The sequence below is a fragment of the Amaranthus tricolor genome, chromosome 4 (genome assembly GCF_026212465.1).
Source record: "Amaranthus tricolor cultivar Red isolate AtriRed21 chromosome 4, ASM2621246v1, whole genome shotgun sequence".
NCBI lineage: Eukaryota > Viridiplantae > Streptophyta > Magnoliopsida > Caryophyllales > Amaranthaceae > Amaranthus > Amaranthus tricolor.
Genome location: NC_080050.1, coordinates 17766142 through 17790580, shown reverse-complemented (window position 1 = coordinate 17790580; position 24439 = coordinate 17766142). Strand labels below are relative to the sequence as shown.

General features: G+C 33.6%; 1 protein-coding gene across 6 annotated transcripts in view; it reads right to left on the bottom strand.

The window, feature by feature from the left end:
- Positions 1 to 11231: 11231 nt before the first annotated feature.
- The window catches only part of LOC130809708 (Golgi SNAP receptor complex member 1-2), a 14499-nt gene continuing 1291 nt past the window's right edge, over positions 11232 to 24439 (bottom strand). The window contains exons 2-7 of one of the 6 annotated variants that reach the window (XM_057675475.1): positions 23168 to 23363; positions 16847 to 17034; positions 16310 to 16399; positions 16160 to 16231; positions 11976 to 12105; positions 11232 to 11771 (exon numbers count right to left, since the gene is read on the bottom strand). In XM_057675475.1, coding sequence (XP_057531458.1) covers positions 11674 to 11771; positions 11976 to 12105; positions 16160 to 16231; positions 16310 to 16399; positions 16847 to 17034; positions 23168 to 23363 — 774 coding nt within the window. In that variant the 3' untranslated portion in view covers positions 11232 to 11673. Of the gene's footprint in view, positions 11772 to 11975; positions 12106 to 16159; positions 16232 to 16309; positions 16400 to 16846; positions 17044 to 19047; positions 23147 to 23167; positions 23364 to 24439 lie in introns of those variants that run through there. The other 5 variants (XM_057675477.1, XM_057675474.1, XM_057675476.1 and 2 more) reach the window with 5 other exon arrangements.

The following is a 24439-nucleotide window of genomic DNA, read 5'->3' as shown; positions in this document are numbered from 1 at the left end:
TAATAACTTATTTTCAAATTCTGTACATGAATAATTAATTTTCTTAGGATCGAAATCGACATGAAATATTTTAAAATAAATAATTTATTAGATGAGTTGGCGTATATTCTTATTCACCAAAATAAATTAATTTTAATTATTATTTCAATTTTCTTTCTTTTTGCCTACAATAACAATTTTATTTATTAATTTATTTCTTTAAAATTTAAATATCATAAAATTTCACAAAAATAATTTAAATGAAAAGAAAATACAGTAGCACTAAAATAAATTATTTTTTTCCAGAAATAATTATTTTTAACCCAAATTTATGAATTTCCTTATTTTATGCGTTTTTTAGCAAAAATTTATAATAATATTTATACTCCACTATAATTCACGAAATTAATACAAAACTTATAATTCATATATATATATATATATGTACAGAAAAATTTTCATGTAAAAATACTAATGTTTACTATTTTAATTAAAATTATTTCGGTTTATGCGGTTTTTGACAATTTCAATGAATAAATCATATAAAATAAATTATGACGAATTAATTCACCAAAATTTCCAGAAATATTAATTTATATATACTAAACACATATAAAATTTATGAGCATAAATTTATGTAAATAAATATATGTAAGAATTTATACCTTTAATAATTTCACTATTAATTAAATTCCTTTATTGTAGAAATTTTAGCCACAATATTAGCTTCCTCCCCTTGAATTTTTATAATTAACACTAAATACTATTATTAGGAAATTTTTTAGAATTTTTAGGAATTTTTGTAGGGTTTTTTTAGAATTTTTCTTTGAATTAGCTTTTATGAAATAATTTTTCTGATTTTTTTTTTTCCTTCTCCTATTTTTTTCTCCACGACATGCTTTTGGATATATATAGCCTAAGGATTTGTATTATTTTATTTTTCCTTCATGCCCAAGTAATTAATTCCAAGATTTTTCTTCTTGGTTTTATCTTAGGATAAGACTAGATTAAATTTTTTTTTTGTCACCTAGTCTTAGTCTTGCCGCCAACTTTAAGATTTTTATTTATTTATTTCTTTTTTAAAATTATTATTATGATATATATTTTTATGTTTAATCATAAATTAATATAGGAAATAAAAAGATTAAGTTTAGGTAATTTAGCTAGACTTAATATTTAGATAATTTATTTTAAGAGAAATAAATTATATATAAAAGAAAATCAAGAACTTTAAAAACGATTGGAATAAAATTTCGAAACGGCATTGAAAAGAAAATAATAAAACGAAACGATTATTGAATTTGTCAAAATATTTAAGATTAAGAAAAAGGGTCCGTTACAACTTTTCCCCCCTTAACATAGTTTCGTTCCGAAACTTGAACCTAAATGAACAACTGGGGATTGCGTTCTCTCATATCAGTTTCGCTTTCCCAGGTTGCTTCTTCGACATGATGGTTTGACCATAGCACTTTAACTTGAGGTATTCTTTTATTCCTCAATTCTTTCACTTGCCGATCCAAAATTCTAATTGGTCTTTCTTCATAAGCTTGGTTTTCATCAATCTGGAGGGGTTCGTGAACTAACACATGTGATGGGTCGTGGATATACTTTCTCAACTGAGAAACATGGAATACATTATGAACTCTAGCTAAACCCGGGGGTAAAGCTAGTTCGTATGCCACCTCCCCTACTCTTTTCAAAATTTCAAAAGGTCCGATGAATTTAGGGCTTAATTTCCCTTTTATCCCAAAGCATTGGACCCCTTTTGTTGGTGAAATCTTTAGAAATACTTTGTCACCTTCAGCAAATTGCAAAGCTCTGCGACGGTTGTCTGCATAACTCTTCTGTCTACTTTGTGCTGCCTTCATGTTCTCTTGTACCACCCTCAAGCTATTAATAGAGTCTTGGATAAGATCTGGTCCTTCAGGCACATTTCGGTCCATCTGATCCCAACACAACGGCACTCGACATTTTCTCCCGTATAAGGCTTCGTTTGGTGCCATCTTGATGCTGGTTTGATAGCTGTTGTTGTACGAAAACTCTATCAAAGGCAATTTCTGCTCCCATGAACCACCAAATTCAAGAATACAACATCTCAAAAGATCCTCTAATGTCTGGATGGTTCTTTCGGTTTGGCCATCAGTAGCCGGATGAAATGCAGTACTTAAACATAGCTTCGATCCGAATGCTTCTTGCAACTTTTCCCAAAATTGTGACAAAAATTTTGGGTCTCTGTCAGACACAATTGTTCTCGGTACTCCATGTAACCTTATAACTTCTCGAACATAAGCATCAGCCAATTGTTTTACTGACCATGTTCCCTTCATTGGCAGGAATCTTGCAACTTTGGTCAATCTGTCAACTATTACCCAAATTGTGTCAATTCCTCGTTGCGTTCTTGGTAATCCAACTACAAAATCCATGGATATGAAATCCCATTTCCATTCCGGAATTTCTAGTGGTTGAAGTAGTCCAGAACTCTTCTGCCTTTCAAATTTGACCTTCTGGCAAATCAAACACCGGGATACAAATTCAGCTACATCTTTTCTCATACCTTTCCACCAAAATAATTTCCTTAATTCTTCAATCATCTTGTCTCTACCAGGGTGTAAGTGAAACATTTCTTGGTGTCCTTCTTTCAAAATCTCTTCTTTCAGCTCTGTGTTGTCTGGTATACACAATCTCCCATTCATTCTTAGTTCACCTTTCGCACCCGCTTCGAACGCTTCTGTCTCTTTCCTTTGAACTCGAATGATTAACTCGATTATCTCGGGATCTTCTTGTTGTGCTTCTATAATTCTTTCAAACAAAGTCGGTTGTATAGTCATTGCTCCCAAATACTCAACAACTTGATGGTGATTAACAATTTCTAGATCTAACTTCTGAATTTCTCGGTATAGTTCCTAAGGTACCGTCATTATAGCATTTATAGATATCCTCGGCCTTCTACTCAATGCATCTGTCACTTTGTTTGCTTTTCCAGGATGATAATTTATGTCGACTTCAAAGTCTTTAATGATTTCCAGCCACCGCCTTTGTCGCATATTCAGCTCCTTCTGAGTAAAGAAATATTTCAAATTTTTATGATCAGTGAAGATCTTGCATGGTACTCCATAGAGATAATGTCTCCATAAATTCAAAGCAAAAATTACGACTGCTAATTCAATGTCGTGTACTGGATAATTCAACTCGTGTGGCCTTAGTTGCCTGGACGCATAAGCTACTACTTTGCCTTCTTGCATCAGCACACATCCCAAACCTTCCTTCGACGCATCATAATATACCTCAAATGCTTTCCCACAGTCGGACATGATCAACACAGGTGTCGTCGTAAGTCTCCTCTTAAGCTCTTCTAATGATTTACTCTGCTTCTCGCCCCATTGAAACCGAACTCCCTTTTTAAGCAACTCAAACAACGATCGAGCAATTTTAGAAAAATTTTCCACAAACTTCCTATAATAGCCTGCCAAGCCTAAGAAACTTCTTACCTCAGTAACACTCTTTGGATTCGGCCATTCCATCACTGCCCTAATCTTTTCAGGGTCAACAGAAATTCCATCCTTCGAAACAACGTGCCCTAAGAAAGATATCTTTTCTAACCAAAATTCACATTTACTAAACTTGCCAAAAAGTTTCTCTTTTCTCAACTTCTCTAAAACTATCCTTAAGTGCTTCTCATGTTGCTCTTCATTCTTCGAATACACCAATATATCATCAATAAACACAACCACAAACTTATCCAGGTAAGGGTTTAAATATCTTTGCATGAGATCCATAAATGCTGCTGGAGCATTCGTTAGACCAAATGGCATTACTAGAAACTCATAGTGCCCGTATTTGGTTCTGAATTCAGTCTTAGGAATATCTTCTTCAGCAATCCTTAATTGATGATAACCAAAACTCAAATCTATCTTTGAAAAGACCCTTGCTCCCCCAACTTATCAAAAAGGTCGTCTATCCTTGGCAAAGGATAATGATTCTTGATGGTAATCTTATTGATCTCCCTATAATCAATGCATAGCCTCATACTCCCATCTTTCTTTCTGACAAAGAGAACCGGAGCTCCCCACGGTGAAACACTAGGTCGAATAAAACCTTTTTCCAGCAATTCATCTAGCTGCTTTTTCAGCTCAGCCAATTCAGCTGGAGCAAAACGGTAAGGGGTTTTAGAAATAGGGGTGATATCAGGAATAAGGTCAATATGGAAGTCTACTTCTCTTTTTGGAGGTATACCGGGTAATTCTTCAGGAAACACATCAGAATATTCTTGCACGATCGGGGTTTCTTGCAAACTAGGTTTAGGTTTTACTTCTTTAGTAGTAACAAAACATAAGAACACTTCATCTCCTTGTTTTATCATTTGTGTTGCTTGAATTACAGAATTTGTCTCTAGCTGAGATCTTGAGTTCTTTCGAATGCACTTTATTCCCTCGGGAGTTTTTATTCTAACAACCTTTTTCTTACACAAAATCTCCGCTGAATATCTCTCCAACCAATCCATACCCAAAATGATATCAAATGTTCCCAAATCGAATTGAATTAAGTCAGCTGGTAAAAGATTCCCACAAATCTCCAATGGAAAATCATAAAAGATACGGTCACACAGGTAAAGTGTACCATCAGGTAAATTGATACACAAATGGGATTTTTGAGGTTTCAAAGAAGTAGAAGATATGTGGAGAAAAGCACTAGAAATAAAATACCTATCCGCTCCACAATCAAACAAAACATTTGCTATTAAATTACCAATAGGAAATTTTCCAGAAATTACTTTACCTTCCACTTCAAACTCCTGGTGTAAACCATCATAATGATCTCCAATTGCATGCAGGCCCACGGATGCTCTAGTCTCATTCCTCTGAGTGCCAAATGCTCTGTTTCCTGCAGCTTTCAATGTTGTTCTGCTCTGATTGAACGTTTCCCTGCAGTTATTAGCCAGATGTCCCTCCTTATGACACTTGTAGCATACAATCTTCCCATTACAGTTTCGGCCTCGATGATCTTTTCCACATAACCTACATTTCCACTGTGTCGGCCTTGCTACAGTCTGAAACGGCTTCTTCCCCTCATTCCTGGCCTTCTTGTACCTACTGCCCCCACTAGATTCATTCTTTCTTTTATTAAACCCGTCTTCTTTTTCCAATATACGCTCGTACTCTAATGCTTGATTGTACAAATCATCATCTTCATGGGAACGACTCATCTGCTTCTCCATTAAGTTCAGCAGCCTCTCATTATTCCTTTCCATCATTCTTAACTGATTTTCCAGAGCCTGAACTCTTGCATCTTGGGTCGTGTCATCAGCAAAATCGTTCCTCGTCTCTTGAGGTTCACTTCTTGCGATACACCCTCTACCACCACCTCTTGGCATCTTTAATAAAGTAGAGAAGTGTTGCGTTAGCTATATTTTAAATTGCAAATCACATTTTTTTAAGCACATAAAACACATAAAACAAATTTCATTTAAAATACTAAATTTTTTTTTCAAAACGTAATTTATCACGGCGTTTCCTAGTATCGGATAAGAAGATCCGACCGTTCGAATATCGTTGGCTCTGATACCAAGTGTAACGGACAGTCCTTTTCCAAATAAAGGTTTAAAGTAATATAATAGTAAGTAATGCTAAGCGGAAGTCTATCGAACCGTGATTATTGCGAAAAGAAATAAAGCAAAACAGAATTTTAAATAAAACTTAAATCATTAAAATATAATTTAACGTATTACATCTTTCTTTAATACATAATCATCGTTTTTACATACCCGTAATATAAACTACATATATACTAACATCACATAGACAATACAATAGCTTCTTAATAACTTCATGTAAAGTTACCTGCAGCATCTGCTCCCGAAATACGGGAACAGCCGATGGAAATCGGTCAGCTTTGAAAAAAACCGAGTATAAAAACTTACCGCAATTATGCAAGTATAGAAAATATATGCATTGTAATAAGTAATATGCAAAGATAAGTGCATCACAATAAATAATATGCAAGGTATCTTATGTATTATAGGGAATTCATTTTTAAGATTAGATTCATTTAAATATATTAAACTTCTGGTCCTTCTGCTTGAGTACTAGGGTGTGATTTAGTAACACTTCTGCTTGAGTGTTAGAGCGTGGAATCCATTTATTTATTTAATGAATGCAACACATATGATCTTTGTTTGATATATGTAAGGGCCTGTTAGGGTGAGGTAAACCAAAACCCCTAACTTAGTGGGAGTCGTCACTCCTCCAGTACAATGTTGCTCGAGCCACAGGTCAGGTTAAACAACCTTACTGTGTTCGCCAAATTTTACGTGCCGAAAAACACGTCCTACGTTATTTTACATGCCGGAAGCATGGTTCGGCATTTCCTTACTATCAAGCCTTTTTATTATCATGTTACTGTTTTCATATGAATGCAATATTACAATAACATATAATAGAAAATAAATTTATAACAACTTGCATTTAAATATTAAACTAAATCGAAACTAAAAATGGGTCTTTAGTATTTATTTATAGATAAATTTCAATTATGCTTTATTATTTTCTTAATAACTTATTTTTAAATTTTGTACATAAATAATTAATTTTCTTAGGATCGAAATCGACACGAAATATTTTAAAATAAATAATTTATTAAATGAGTTGGCGTATATTCTTATTCACCAAAATAAATTAATTTTAATTATTATTTCAATTTTCTTTCTTTTTGCCTACAATAACAATTTAATTTATTAATTTATTTCTTTAAAATTTAAATATCATAAAATTTCACAAAAATAATTTAAATGAAAAGAAAATACAGTAGCACTAAAATAAATTATTTTTTCCAGAAATAATTATTTTTAACCCAAATTTATGAATTTCCTTATTTTATGCATTTTTTTAGCAAAAATTTATAATAATATTTATACTCCACTATAATTCACGAAATTAATACACAACTTATATTTCATATATATATATATATATATATATATATATATATATATATATATATATATATATATATATATATATATATATATATATATATATGTATATATATATATATATGTATATATATATATATATATGTATATATATATATATATATATATATATATATATATATATATATATATATATATGTATATATATATATATATATATATGTATATATATATATATATATGTATATATATATATATATATGTATATATATATATATATATATATATATATGTATATATATATATATATATATATATATATATATATATATATATGTATATATATATATATATATATATATATATATATATATATATATGTATATATATATATATATATATATATATATATATATGTATATATATATATATATGTACAGAAAACTTTTCGTGTAAAAATATTAATGTTTACTATTTTAATTAAAATTATTTCGGTTTATGCGGTTTTTGAGAATTTCAATGAATAAATCATATAAAATAAAATGTGATGAATTAATTCACCAAAATTTCCAGAAATATTAATTTATATGTACTAAACACATATAAAATTTATTAGCATAAATTTATGTAAATAAATATATGTAAGAATTTATATTTTTAATAATTTCACTATTAATTAAATTCCTTTGTTGTAGAAATTTTAGCCACAATATTAGCTTCCTCCCCTTGAATTTCTATAATTAACACTAAATACTATTATTAGGAAAGTTTTGAGAATTTTTAGGAATTTTTGTAGGGTGTTTTTAGAATTTTTCTTTGAATTAGCTTTTATGAAATAATTTTTCTGATTTTTTTTTCCTTTTCCTATTTTTTTCCCCACGGCATGCTTTTGGATATATATATAGCCTAAGGATTTGTATTATTTTATTTTTCCTTCATGCCCAAGTAATTAATTCCAAGATTTTTCTTCTTGGTTTTATCTTAGGATAAGACTAGATTAAATTTTTTTTTTGTCACCTAGTCTTAGTCTTTCCGCCAAGATTAAGATTTTTATTTATTTATTTTTTTTTAAAAATTATTATTATGATATATATTTTTATGTTTAATCATAAATTAATATAGGAAATAAAAAGATTAAGTTATTGTAGGTAATTTAGTTAGACTTAATATTTAGATAATTTATTTTAAGAGAAATAAATTATATATAAAAGAAAATCAAGAACTTTAAAAACGATTGGAATAAAATTTCAAAACGGCGAAAAGAAAATATTAAAACGAAACGATTATTGAATTTGTCAAAATATTTAAGATTAAGAAAAAGGGTATGTTACACAAAAGAGAGAAAAACCGGAAATAAGGTCTTTGCGGCTTACGAAGATGTGTTTTCTTTCGACAGAGCATTAAAAATATTCTGACTTGTTGCAAAAGTCAATCGCAACTCTTGACAATAATGCTGCCTCCCGAATTATGCACAACAAATTGTTTCTTGAAATTCGCATTGCTAATTTCTTGGGCCATGTGCCTATTATTCTTTGGCTTTGGTAATTGCAAATGGGTTTTTGAAAGACTTTTATTTATTAAAAGGAGAAGTTAGATTTTATTAAATCTAATATAACTTTCCCTAATCCATTTTTAATTAAATGGGGAAGTGAGATTATGGGATAATGGGATAGTTACCTCTACTCTAATATAAGAAGACCTAATTCATTAGGTTTGGGCATGAATTTTTGTGAATTCTTGCTGTCATTTTTTCTTTTCTCATCCCCAAGTTAAATTATCTACAAATTTTTAAGTTTGAGGGGAAATTGATCACTTCATTTTATTATAATTTTAAGTTGCTCATTAAAACTCTTATTCTTCACACACATTAATTATATAGTGCTTATAATTAATTGCAAACCATTGTATCACAAAAAATATTCCATGTTTTTTAAGCCTAAACACCAAGTAAACGGAATAACGATTTTAGGAAACCAAGATTGTGCATCAGTTTGGTATCAAGTTTCCATTGACAGTATTATCTTAAAATATTTTTGGTTAATAGTTAGTTTTATTTCAAGTTATTTATTTCGTCGTAATTTCAATTTTTAGAAAATTATATTATGTTGCAAAGACTTGTAATCTCGATTTAGTGCTTATAATCTCTTCAAGTTTTACATCTATAAACATTTAAGAATCTAAAAGCGATACTTTTGATTTAATATACTATAGCCGGCATAAAAATGCTTCCCCTTCACATGTTGTACTGAAGAGGAAGTATATTCACTCATCAAGTCTTACCATCATGAACCTCCTTACAAATAAATAAACAAAATACGTTTAATTTCAGACTTTAGAATTTGACATACTTGAATTACGGGAAGGTATGTAGGATGTGAAGGACGACTTTGTAGAGTGTCTTAAAGTGGTTGAACATGTACTTAATTAACAACAAACACCTGAAGACGTAAGGGTTGAAATTATTGCTCTAAAACTCAGAAAATATGTCTCAACTTGTTGGAAAAAGTTTGTGAAACAAGCAAGAATATGAAAAGAAAAGGTCAAACTTTGGAACTTTTTTTTATGTTTAATTTTTAAATTATTTGGAAAAATAAGTGTCACGTCAAATTATTTGAAAAAATAAGCTTTTATGGCTGAGAGTTGGGTTTGAATCAGCAAAAGCAAAAAACTTGTCAAAGACAGCGTTTTCACTATTCATGAAAAAAGCTGTCTTTAACAGCAATTTTCACATTTCATAACTCATCAATTCATTCATCTCTTTCTTTTTTCTCTTCTTCTTTCTCTCTCCTTACTTCCATGGTTTGAACATTCATCAACTCCAAATCTCTAATCATATTATTCATCAATCTTTCAGACAAAGATCCAAGTAATTGATTAATTATTTTGAATTTGCTTTTAATTTGAGCTTTAAATATCATGCTGGTGGGTTGATAAATTATTTAATTTTTCATACAAAAACACCCTTCTAAAAGCTAAAACATTGTATCAAGCTAATCTTCATAATCTTTCACAACATTACTTGATCTAAAAAAAGCTAATTAAGCCAGGAATGGTAATTCTTTACCACCACCTTTTTACCTTCATCCACATCAATTTTATCAAAACAAAAAAATTAAAAAAAATCCAACTGTCATAGACAAAGCAGAGGTGATAGATGAATAGGAGTGGAGGTCTTGCAACGTTACGTCAGGAATATGGGTTTTCATCATAGTGCTGGTGCTAGTTCGAAACGCATTCATATTCTCCATTCAGATCTAAAATAATATGGGTTTTCATCATCAGTTAAATGTAGCAAAAACCCATATTTCAGAATTGAAATCAGAGCTGAAAATGAAGAGAAAATTGAGGAAAAAGATGAAAACTTTAAACAAGAAGTTGTCAAGACAATTAGTAGATCAAGTTGAGAAGGAAAAAATGTATGTTTTTATTAAGATCTTAATAAGAAAATTTCAAAGACTCAAAGAAAAAATGGAGAAGATGAAGATCATTTGAGAAGATGAAAGATAGTACAGCAAAATAGAAAATGTAGAGACAAAGAGAAAGAGAAAGAAAGAAATTAAGGAGTGTGTAGTGGGTTGGTAAGAAAGTAAAGTAAATGACAGCAATTGGTTAGACACACGGCAAACGACATGCATTAATTACATTTTCTAAAACCTATTCAATATTTTCGAGAACCCCAAAAAAATCAAATACAGAAAATGTTGTGGTAGACAGCGTTTTCCACATTTAATAAAAACGCTGTCTTAGATAGCATTTTTCCCCTACTAATCCAAAACCCATTTTTTTCAGCCCATTTGGGTTTAAAGTCGCTGTCTCGAACATTGTTTTTATTCAAAGCTTATTTTTACAAATATTTTTACCCCACACTTAATACTCTTAAATATTTTCGGAAAAAAAGCTTAAATAAAAAAAAAAAGTTCTGAAACTTGGTCGAAATGAAGACGCTTTTGAAAAAAAGTATGTCTTCCTATTACATGCATAAGAGTTTTCCAAAGTTCCATCATTTACAAGGAAACCAAAATGTCGAATAATATACTAGGGGTTTTGAATCTTACATCGTGAAATATTGTGTTAATGACAATTACCCTCAAACCCTTGTGAGCCTCCTTAGATGTCTTAACAGTCGAATTGCTAAGTGGTATAATTGCTAACTTTGCAATTCGAATAATACATTAGAGGTCTTAACAGTACGTTAGAAACCTTTAACTCAATCCAATCTGACCCGAAAATGACTCAAACCGATACTGACCCATTTGAAATTGACTCAACGTAAAACCTACCCAGCCGACTGTTTGGGCGGGTGTAATCGTGATGAATACATCAATTTGAATAATAGATGTACATTCTTTTTGAATACATGCATATGTCGACAGACGTAAGTATTTACCTACTATCGAATTCGATAATAGGAACGGGTGGATACAGATATGAACAAGAGAGTATTTGCACCTACTCGCAAACTTTGCCATCCATACTCTACAAAATCAAAGTGGATCGAACTTGAAAAAGAATCATTAGACAGTAAGCATGTGTGCGATAGCATATCATATAACGGAGATGTTTCTACCTCCAGAAATCTCCTAAACAAAAAGGGTAAAGGAAACCCCTCTTCTCTTCTGTGGGACAGGTCAATGCCCAACTAAAGTATTGCAATTACCAGGGTTCATTAGCCTTGGATACATTACCAGAATTGTTACAGAAACAGCAAAAATTCTGCAGAAGACAACAGCAGATGTTTCTCCTTACTCCGTATAGGCATAGCCTTGTCATTTGGAGAGCCAGTAGATAATAAGGAACAAAGTACAAGCAGCAATGACTGTGGACAGGATGATTGTATCTCTGGAACGCTTTCGTTTGATTGAACCTGCACAATCGCATCGGAAATTAACCCGTGAATTTGATTTATTCTTTGTATGGAAAAAGTAGACGAATTCCTAAAAATGGTAAGACATCATGATTGGTCTTCCTAATATACACTCAATCTCATTGGACAAATTAGATCATTGAGATTTTTTGAGATGAATGTTTGAAACAAGGAAAAGCATGGAATTATAGAAGCTTCTTATACCAAGTAGGCCGCGGATGACAGGAAATTTCTCACTTAAAACCTTTACTTTTCCACCAACATCACCAAACAATGCCCTTTGAGAACCCAAGACTGACCTAGTCGCCTGAGCTTGATTTATTACCTCATCTATCTGCATAGCATCACAGCAAAACACAGAAGGTAACATCAGCATACTGCAGCAATGGCAGATTTGGAAAAAAGTGACCAACTTAAAAGGACAGATCCCAAAACTTTTTATCGACAGTTCACTCCAATGTGAATCAAACACTGTCTGAAGTGAACGAAAAGATAAATTAGAGAAATGAGGCCAGAACAGACAACGCGCATTAAAAATAAATGTTCAGTACATTAGTTTTCAATGATCACTTGATCATTGAAACATTATTTGTATTCCGATTAGAAAAAATGGACAAATATATAATTATATAGAACAGAAACGGATAGACCTAACTCCAGACTTCAGATTGTAGTGAAAATAACCGAATAATGCAGGTTTATGTTTCTAAATGTGGCTCATTACCAGCTAGTTGCTAGTAAAACAAGGACTTGAGCTATAAACTAGACACACTAAAAAATCAATAAGTCCCAAGTGTGAGATGTGACAAAACCCATCTAAAAGATGAGCAAAGTTATTGATATTGGGCTTTTTATCCCCAAGTTATCCTTTATTTTAGAAAGACAATCCCAAAACACCAGTGTATACCAGAAATGTCAACCAAATCTCCTTAAATCTGGATGCTTTTGGCTCATTGTTTGAGATGGAGGATATCAAAGGCCAACCATTAGCCCGTCGACAAATAAAGGGCTGACTTTACATTTATTCTACAAAGGTCCAACCGTTTGTTCCTATTTGCAACGAAAGAACCAAATGATTTGTAACCTATTATACAAGTTACCTTTGACTTTTTTTTACTTTCTTAAACTTAAAAAACGCACAAAAAAAAATAATAAAAAAAAAACCTAACAACCCAGCCCCTCTATCAAACAACCAACACCTACTCTACCCCATCCACCACCACCACCACCCAGCCCCTCTACTAAACAACCACCTAACTACTGCTTCATCAGCCCACGAAATGCACTACAACCAGAAGTTTCGACTTACTGGGGTCTCTCTCTCTAGCACCATTACAATACCCACGATCATCTTTTTTTTTGCCCAGTTTCCTTATTTACATCACAACTATATCCATCAATTTTAGACCGACAAAAATATTATTTTTTTATGTAATTTTTTAACAATTACTTTACTTTCAGTGCAATTGAATACCAATTAGTCATTAATGAAGCTAAAATTCACAATAAAAATGGGTAATTTTGGTGTTTTAGTTTAAAGTTATGACATCAAACCCCAAAGTAAATCATCCCCTTTGGCTTCTTCAAAAGCAAAAAACAAGAGCAACCCATAATTACACCAAATCCGTTAATCTAGATTCATCATCTTTGTGACAAATTATGCACATAATTCAAACAATGCCAATGATGATATTTTTGGTTTCAATTCTAGAAAAACGTCTCAGAGCTTTTTACAAGTTATAATGTTTTGATGATATGTTTAAAATATGCACCAAGAATAATAGTTTTCAGTGGGGGGGGAGGCATAATTGAGGCCGTTTTGAGGACGGTTGTAGCACCATTGAAGACTATTAAGACTCCTTTAATGGTCGAAAGTAGTGGACAATTCCAGTACAAAAGTGTTTAAGGATAGTGCCAATGGAAGTGTAGCAGAGTGGTGATGGTGAAGTTGACAGGAGAGAGGAGCTGAAAGGAGGTCCAAGCTGAAATTTATAGAGAGGATGAGAGTTTTTCTTCCTTTTTTTTTGTGTCTTTTAGTTTAATTGTTACACTCAACCAGAACATGACATGCGTCATTTTAATTAAATGAAAAGGAGTAACCTGTTACTCTAGGTAACCATTACCTGGAAGCGATTTCGTTGCAAATAGAAGCAAAAGGTTGGAGCTTTGTAGAATAAATATAAGGTTAGCCCTTTCTCTGCAGACGAACTAAAGTTGGCCTTTTTAAAGCAATTTTTCCTATCAATAAATGTAGAAACATTCATTTTTTTGACATCTTTCATGAGCTAAAAATTGAATGGCCTTCCACTCTTTTCCATTTGCCTCCTACTTGCCTCCTAAATTTCTTCAGTTATAGCCAAAGTTGACTAGCTTCATTCTCTATTTTATTTTTGTATTGTCGTGTTTTTTGATTATTCGAGATTCAAGAACAGGTAAAGATGGATTTCCACCCACAAAATAAATTAAAAATAAAAATTGATTTATCAAGCAATATTGATAGGTGATGAAAGCCATCACATTTGTCGTAGAGTTAAATCAAGGGTTCTCGATCCTTTTTTATCTTATATGTTCCCACCTGTGCAAAATATCATAATCACAACAAAAATTCCAAGGCTGTATTACCAAAAGATTATCAGTTCTAATGGTTGCCCACATGCATTTTTCTTCTCCATTCATTATGATTTTCTACCACCTCAATTCGTAAATATAGATCTTTTCTATTCTTTTCCACTCCTATTCTCCAAGTCATCTTTGGTCTTTATTGCCCATTTTTTCCATTCCCATTTAATTCTATGGGTCACATCTTGGATGCCTCCACAACTTCAAAGTATGGAGCTAAGGTATTTGAACCATCCACTTAAAATGATTTTTCTCTTTTAGCTTTATGTTGCCTCTCATTTTTTCGTTTGTGCTAAAATTACACTATGTATTTTGTCTTGATCCGATTTAATTTAAAACCTAGTGATTCCAACTCTTGTCTCCATCATTCTAACGTAGCATTTACCCCTATCCTGGTCTCATCTACCAAAACAATGTCATTAGCCAACATACACAACGACATATCTCCTTGTATCGATTGAGTAAATTTATCCAAGTCTGCTGCAAAAAGAAAGGGGCTTAGGGCCGAGCATTGACATCCTCTGTTGCCCTTCCACATGTACTAACAATCTTTTTTACTTCTTGATACATATCTTGCATTATATTAATGTATTTCTTAAGAATGTCCTTCTTTGTCATTGCCCACCAAAGTACTTTTTGATACCTTGTCATATGCTTTTTCCATGTTAATAAAAACCATGTGCAAGTCTTTTTTTCTAGCCTTATAGTACTTCATCATTCTCTCATAAGATTAATTGCTTCATTGGAGATCTCCCTAAATATGGAGGTACATGTCCTCATACGTATCTCTATCACTCTTGCCCATCACTTCATAGTATGACGGATAAGTTATTCCTGAGTAGTTAGAGCAATCTTGGACATCTCCTTTGTTCTTGTAAATAGGCACTGGACCATGTCTTCTCCAGTTATTGGGCATCTTGTTTATTTATAATCGAAATAAAATAAACTAGTTGGCAAATAAAAAGCATACTAAATATGAAATTAGTATATAAAAGTGAATTTATGGACATAAACAAAGCAATATCTTAACACTTCATATTTCTTTTAGCAGTGTAATGTTTCATTTTACTAGCAACTACTAGACACTAAGAACACGATATAATAAATCAAAAGTGATTGATGCAACTAAGAGTTTTGAAAGAAGAATCATGGGTTAGCCTAGTTAATGCGAACCTTTTTTTTCATCCTTGTAAAAGGGGTTCAATTCTCACTGGAAGGACTTGATCACTCATCCCCTATCCTGTAACGATTCTCTAACCTACCCCCGAACAAAATAAAACAGTTTTGAAAGCAAAGCTAAGGCACACTACTAATTGAGTAAATGAAACAAAATTAAGCTTTTCAACTTTACATGTTTTAGGAATCCTTTGTGCATATAAAGATAAAAGAAAGATAAGAAATGGTAAGATTGTGTTTACATGTTATAACTCAATAATAAATTCAATGAACAATATATTTATGAAAGAAATTACTTTAAAAACACTTTCTACTATTATTTTCCATTTGAAGAAATTTAATCTCGTGAACAACAAATCCCCTAAAAATGATAATATAAAAGATTGTTCACAAACTGATTAATTGGCCCTTTTCTCAAATTTAATTGTATTGCATAAATTTCATTTCTTTAAAATAATCAAGTTGCACAAAACAAAATTCTATTTGCAACTTCAGGACAATGTCCCAATTGTTGCTTTATGAGTACGCAATTCTACTATTAATTATATAGATAAAATAAAATAAATGATGTTATCTTCAAACATAAAGCTCACATGAGATATGCTTCCATGTATTGCAGATCTTTCTCTTAACAGCTGCATCTTAGGAGACATGGTTCCTGAAGCCTGCACAAAGGTAGATATAAGAATTTAATCAACAATGCAAATCAAAAGATAAACTGTCAAAACATAAGAATTTCTCACCTTGTACTCACTAATATCATCTCTCACTGAGCTAAGAAGCTCTGCATGTTCTCTCATTGAGCTTATATTTCCTTTGATACGCCTGAATTCCTACAAGCACGTGGATGAAGCTTAAGATAAATCTTTAAACAAGAACCAAAGTACAAGCCCCATCAATTAGAAAGAGGACACTAGAACGAGTAGCATCATACTTGCAAAAGCAAATGAAATTATGAAATAACTAAGTCACGACAATAGCTTACTGGTGCTCTGTGGCTTATAGAGTTGAAATTTCAAACAACAAAGGCTAGTTCAGATAAATTAAACATGTGACTTATAGAGTTTGTAGGTCTCTCAGGGCCCAAACTACAGAAGCAGTACTATGATGCAAATTACGTATAGACCAAGCATGAGCTACTTAAATTTGAGTTTGTTTTCATCAAAGAAAAAATTATGTTATTTCAGGATTTGATTGAGACTTAATGCCATGAATAGCACTCGGAAGCTCAATTAGTTCAATGTTCACAAAAGAAAACTTGTCAATAACATATAGAGTACCTGAGTTAACTCATGAAGTATGTCCCGGTGTCTTGCCAGTTTTTGTGTAACAGATGTAGTTGGAGTGGCAGATGCAGCACATCTACTCATTGCATCATTTATATCAACTAGCTTCTCTAGTGAAGACTGGATTTCCATTTCCATAGACTTCCATGACCTGCTGGAGCTCACTGTCGGTGATCCAGTATCTGCATAACCTAATTCATGACAACATGCTCAGAAAACGAAAGATCCACCATGTAGTTTACATCAGAGCTGATTTTTCAAAATACAAAGAAATATCATTTAGAGTGTTACATCACAAATAAGTATGCCTTTGCCAACTAACATGTACCAAACCTTCAATAGCATATGACACATCCGCATAAAACTATTGTTCAAATAACAAGATGCACTGATCTTCATCATTAGCCTACTTTTTTTAAAATCGTAGGAACCTAGAATGTAGAACATTTGCCCCATTCTGTGACCCCCAAACATTTGTCCCAAATCGATTAAGGTGTGACCTTCAACCAATATAATTAAAGGTTTTTTTATCTCTCTATAGATTAAAGGAGAGTAAAGGAAGAAAATTAAAGAGATAGCCCAAGAAACTAAATAAACTATTAAAATAGTTTTTCAAACCACAAAAATCAATTTCATTGTGTAGTTACTAATTACTTTATATATACAATAATATGCTATAGATCAATTACTAATCCCTCTCCATTCTTTTTAGGTTGCATACCACATTCCTGTACATGTCACCTGTACGAAGTCGAAATGCTTTCCGAGAAACAATGTTTGAAATTTGAGGGGCAACAAGCATAAGATATATTAAAATTATAAATGGGGGCGAGATTCTACATAAATGAAAATGAGAGTTATGTGTTTCATGATGAGGAGTTCACTACTCTTAAGATACATTTAATTATAAAAGGTGAAGAAGCACCAAAGGCGCAAGGAGGAAGTGCAAGCTATTCACATGCTAGGTAAGCTTTTTTACTCAAAGGCGTACAAATGAATTTAAGTATATTTGTTACTTATATAATCTAACATCTTTATTTAATTGTATAAAAAGTCTAAAACATTCATTATCATAACACTATCCCACTAATATAGTGTGAAATGGCACAATAAGATACCTAAACGATTTAATTGTTCTTTGTAATGTAATTATTACCACATTATTATCAAAGAAAACAAGAGAAAAAAATAAAATGTAACTTAAAAGAATAAGAAATGAAAATTTCAAAAGATATAAGGCTGAAAAATCAAAGAGGAGGAAATTCTTATTTACAAAACTGCATCAAGGAGAGAAGTCCACTAGGTTTTCGAAATGCAAACAAATTCTTCTTTTTCCCCTTTTCTCTTTCTCTCGTCAAAAAAAAGAACAAACCTTATGTTCCTTCTATTGTCTCTCCACTTAAAGAAGACAACTCTTTTTTTTCTAATTTTTATATGATAATTAGTAAAAATGCTTTCTCCCAAAACAACAAAATTAGATAAGTGCAAAAAACGCAAGGCACAAAAAAACACCGGTTAAGACTAAGAAAAGAATGTTTTTTTAAAAGCTATCTTGAAGGTGCATTTTTAAAACTAGGATGAAACATAAGAGCGTATTATCGTGCACAAAGAAAGCCATGTTGTACCAATCAATCGGGTCGCAAAAGTTTTCATATCTACAAAACTAATAACCTGCATCGCATAGTTGTATAAAATCGTATTTAGGTGCGCGCAAGAAAAATTTCACGTTTTAGCCGATATAACAATTGCCAATCCCTTTGCCTTATCATTGTGACCAATATTATAACAAAAAACACATTTTTGCATCTTCGGAGTATCACTTAATTTTAAAAGGTGCGCCTAAATCTAGCGTTTTTGCACCATGTTTGATATGGTGTAGGTCTTAAAGAGAATCAAATATGCTTGGTTCAGATTTGAATGAATATGCTTAAGGTCAATCCTGTGATTGAGCAACCAATTATATCAGAATGTGTGCATTCTGAAGTCAGCAAGCAGCAATTCAAATTGGTAATCAATTGAGTTGTTCAATTCATCATCAACTCAGCATAGTCAAGCACAGAAAGGTTAAAGGCAGCAACTTATGCAATCAGAACAGGCACATGATCAGCCAGGTATGTACGTTCAGCAGCAGCTTGGGTGCATTAAAAGATCAGTACAGCAGAAAGGGGGAGTGTATTAAGATGAACAATGAATACCATTCAAGTGTGGAGATGTGCACAAATTAGTACAGCAGCAGCAGATCCACATGCAAATCAAAGAACAGATCAGAATATAGCAGAATATCAGCACAGCAGAACAACCATTGACCAGCCTACCTTGCACAACACGTGGAGACCAAACCTGTGCACCAAGGACCTGGACAACCACAGAAATGGCATCTTTGCACATGCGCCTAGCCACCAAGGCCCAAGAACCATGCTCATGTAGCACACAGCCCTTTAAAGCCCAAGCACAAGGAAGCCCAGTCAGCGGCTCAATGCTGATCATTATATCAGTGACTTGTTTTCTGTTCTGTTTTTAAGCAAGTGATGTTAATCACGTGATGTAATAATACTAGCCGTTAGACATTAGAAACTTATATATAGGTCTCTAATCATCGTGAAATTCATTTTTCAATATTCATTCATCAATAATTCAGATTGCTTTTCTTATTCCATATTGCAAGTGTTGAATTCCCTCTCTTCCTTTTCCCTTGTGTGTTTGTGTGTGTATCTTCAACCAGCCAAAACAAAGAAGTGTGGAACACTTGTGCATTCTAGATTGTGGAACAATCTACAGTGCAACCTTTCCATTAAGTGAGTGGAACTCAGGGGAAAGGCATGGGAATCATCCTAATTTGTGAGTGAAGCCAGAAGTGGGAGACCCAAGGCTGGCCTGAAAACCAAGAAATGGTTTCTTGGGTTGTTTGGTGTGTTGAGTGTGTGTTTAAGGGTCAATCAGTCTGCCTCTAATTGAGAGGGCTGATTGTATGCGAGATTGAGAGTCCGGAGGACTCTATCTTGGTGCAAATTGGTATCAGAGCATAAGTGACGAGAGGGCACAAGACACCACTGTTGAAGCATTTGAAGAACATACTGCATAGGAAAATCAGAGGATTTCAGATTCTGTCAGTTTTTAAGATCGGAAACTTGATCGTTTTGGAGGATGTTTTGCGGGAGATTATGAAAGTTGTTTTTGCACAATATTCTTCATTGAGTTGGTGAACGTTTGGCTTTTGAATTATTGAATTTGGTGGAGTAGTGAAGGAGATATGCATGTTTCTCTACAGACTGCGAAAAATTGATCAGTTCAGGGAACCTTGGTAAGTTGTCTTCGAAAACCTATCAAGATTCCTTTCTTTGGCCTTCATTTTCCATCACATTATCAGTCACTATAATATATTCATTAAACCACATCATTTGTGCATGTTTTCATACATTTATAGGCTTCTTGAATGACCCATTCATGGTGTTGTTGAAAAATACAGAATAGTTGAAATTTCTTTTGTCTTCTGTATTTCATCTCTTCATCCTTCATTTTTGAGTCTTTTTCTTTTTTTTTTTTCACAATTATTCTTTTTGAGTCTAGTTTCTGGTGGGTCTTGTTTTGTAGTCATTGGAGTTGTGGAAAAAAAGATGCGCAAGTGTTTTTGACCAAAGGTCACAGAAACAGTTCAGACTGTATGTGTGTAGTAAAATTTGATTTGTGATTAAACCACACAATATTTTTGAGTAATTTCAATTTGGGGTGTTTGTAGACATCTTGAGTTGTGTTGTCACCAATTTTCATCATTATTGGAGTTGGTTTGGTTGGGTACAAAGTAGTAAATATGAGAAACACAGATTCTGATTTTGTACTGTGTGGATTTCTGATTTTCTGATTTTTGGTGCACAATTTTTTTTTCCAAACCTTCGTTTCTTTTCTTTCCTTTTCTTTCCTTATCTCACTCTTTATTGAGTCTAGAAGATGAAATCATCAAAGTTAGACATAAACAACTATATCGCATTTGATAAACTAGAACACACATTAGAGGATAAAATCAAGCTACAATCATTGGAGGATAAGAAGCCAATCTTGAAGAGGCAAAGGAGATTTGTTAACAACTTGGGTATAGGGTGCAAGCTGATAATTTGCATGAACAGTTGGAGAATGTTTGGGGTCAAATATATGAGTTGAAGATGGCAATGTGTTTTTCCAGAAAAATTGCAAAGGCCACATGGTGACTCAAAATTAGTGATTGTTCATGAGTATGATCCTTAAGTTAATCCGCCTAGGATTAAAGTTGAGATCATTCCCAAGCATGTTGAGGAACAAACATCATTAGCTCTTTCTCTTGATGATATTCAAGAATCAAATAATGAAGTAGTTGTTGATGCACCTTGTGGTGAGATTGTTGAGACACTTGAAGACGTGGTGGAAACACCTTGTGTTGAGAGTGTTAAAGATCTTGAAGAGGTTGTTGAAGCATCTTTTGTGGAGATGATTGATGATCTTAAAGGAGATGTTGAAGCACCTTGTGTTGAGATTTTTGATGATCTTAAAGGAGACGTTGAAGCACCTTGTGTTGAGATTGTTGAAGATTTTGAGGACATTGTTGAGACAACTTGCATGGAGGATGTTGGTTCAAAAATAGAGTGCTTAGAAGTGATTGATTCTCATTCAAGATATGAGGTTTGTTTACAAGTTGTGCAAACTAGGAAGCATGAGTTTGTCCAGGTGGATTTTGTGCTTGAAAAATCACCTTTAGCGGATTACGTTCATGTGGACAGATATGTTGAGTTTAATCCTACAAAAATTCGAGGTAGAGTTTTTGCTAAAAAGGGTAAAGTGCAACAAGTTAGTTGGAGCTATGGCAACACAAGCAAGCTAATCAGTTTGGTGAGCTTGTTTAACATATGGGTTTGGATAATCATGCAAGTAAGAGCGAGAACCTTGATCCTTACCTGCTGGATGATATTGGGGAACATCGTTCCTAACTTAATTTAAGTAAGTTAGGGGGGATAGCAATAAACATGAGGTCCTGTGCTACTGACATCTTATGCGATAAGAGGGCTTTTGGGTTGTGTACGTTTTCAGAACAGAATGAACAAAAACTTAAACTAGCAGCAGCAGAGCAAAGGTGCAAGTGCAGATCAGTAGTGCAGCAAGCAGGCGTATGTGTAGATCAGAACACAGCCAGCAGCAGCATGTGCACAGATGGACAGAACAGATCAAATTCTGTTCATTACACAGAAGCAGCACGATTGACTGCAGCTTGATCAATAGTGTGCAGACCTGATCAGTTTGCGAGTGTACGTGCAGCAAGGTTTGAGTCATTGATCAGTCTGCAACAAGAGTGATCACCTGGTTCAGGAGCAGTTTGCAGGTTCAGTAATCACTCAGAAACAACAACAAATCAGCAGCTGATGGTTGTGTTCTGAAGTGCAGTCGCAACGTTGAACAGTTGGCCCTATACAGCAACTGCAACTGGTCATTAGTATGTTGTTCAAGGACCATTTTTTTGGTCATCCATACAGCAGCTATTGATTCAAGGGCAACAAGTCCACTGGCTGATGATCAGCAAGGGTGAGAACTGTTTCAGGTGTTTACTGACTTTTGTCCACTTATACACAAATTTAAAGGGATACAGCAGAGGAAGCCGAGTTCTGATCAGCCTTGAGCACGACTGGGTTGGCTTTACTTGGGCATACACTTGAGTAAGGTTTACTGGTGGAACAAGATACAACAAGGAGAACAAGGTCTGGGATGAAATACCAGTCAGGAATAAAATGCAGCAGCTGATTACATGCAAGTGGAATAAATACTTGAAGGTTTAGACAACAACCAGTCATGGGAAGTTAAGAGTTGAGGACAATTCTTTTCTAAGAAGGGGAGTTTGCACCAAGTTTGATATGGTGCAGGTCTTAAAGGGAATCAAATATGCTTGGGTCAGATTTGAATGAATATGCTTAAGGTCAATCCTGTGATTGAGCAACCAATTATATCAGAATGTGTGCATTCTGAAGTCAACAAGCAGCAATTCAAATTGGTAATCAATTGAGTTGTTCAATTCATCATCAACTCAGCATAGTCAAGCACAGAAAGGTTAAAGGCAGCAACTTATGCAATCAGAACAGGCACATGATCAGCCAGGTGTGTACGTTCAGCAGCAGCTTAGGTGCATTAAAAGATCAGTACAGCAGAAAGGGGGAGCGTATTAAGATGAACAATGAATACCATTCAAGTGTGGAGATTTGCACAAATTAGTACAGCAGCAGCAGATCCACATGCAAATCAAAGAACAGATCAGAATATAGCAGCATATCAGCACAGCAGAACAACCGTTGACCAGCCTACCTTGCACAACACGTGGAGACCAAACCTGTGCACCAAGGACCTGGACAACAACAGAAATGGCATCTTTGCACATGGGCCTAGCCACCAAGGCCCAAGAACCATGCTCATGTAGCACACAGCCCTTTAAAACCCAAGCACAAGGAAGCCCAGTCAGCGGCTCAATGCTGATCATTATATCAGTGACTTGTTTTCTGTTCTGTTTTTAAGCAAGTGATGTTTGTCACGTGATGTAATAATACTAGCCGTTAGACATTAGAAACTTATACATAGGTCTCTAATCATCGTGTAATTCATTTTTCAATATTCATTCATCAATAATTCAGATTACTTTTCTTATTCCATATTCCAAGTGTTGAATTCCCTCTCTTCCTTTTCCCTTGTGTGTTTGTGTGTGTATCTTCAACCGGCCAAAACAAAGAAAGTGTGGAACACTTCTGAATTCTAGATTGTGGAACAATCTAGGGTGCAACCTTTCCGTTAAGTGAGTGGAACTCAGGAGAAAGGCATGGGAATCATCCTAATTTGTGAGTGAAGCCAGAAGTGGGAGACCCAAGGCTGGCCTGAAAACCAAGAAATGGTTTCTTGGGTTGTTTGGTGTGTTGAGTGTGTGTTTAAGGGTCAATCAGTCTGCCTCTAATTGAGAGGGCTGATTGTATGCGAGATTGAGAGTCCGGAGGACTCTATCTTGGTTCAGTTTTGGACAAGCAATGTGTTTGATCCCTTAATAGGCCAAGGCAAGGTTATATCTTAAGTGAGCCCCCTTTTAGTTTTAGCCTCAGACATAGCCTATTTGATCATCCACCAAGGATTCTACTTTTCTTCTCTTCTCTATTCAATATTCTTCTTCATTCATGTTTTAGTTTGATATTTTTGTGGATGCTTTTAAATTATTTAGCTTTCAAGGAAGCTCTGACAATGGCTAGAGCAGTCGCTTGGCGCATAGAGCCTAGGCTATGGGCACCCTCAATGCGTCATTAATTCTTATGTCTTTTAATACTGAGATGTCTCGCAAGAGGAATGCATGATAACCACATCCAGATCATTCTAGGTAGAGTACTTTTCAGTTCCTTGATGTCTTTTGTTCCAACATTCCAACACTTCCTTCCATTTAACTCAAAGTGTAGCAATTAAACTGAAACTTCAATTTTTAATTGCAAATTCTGTTTCGTCTGTATACTTGAATTTGCATTTTTATTGCCATGTCTTAGGAATTGGGATTGAGGTTTTGAACTTGTTGTTTGCAAAAAATAAGATTTGTTTGGCAAATGGTAG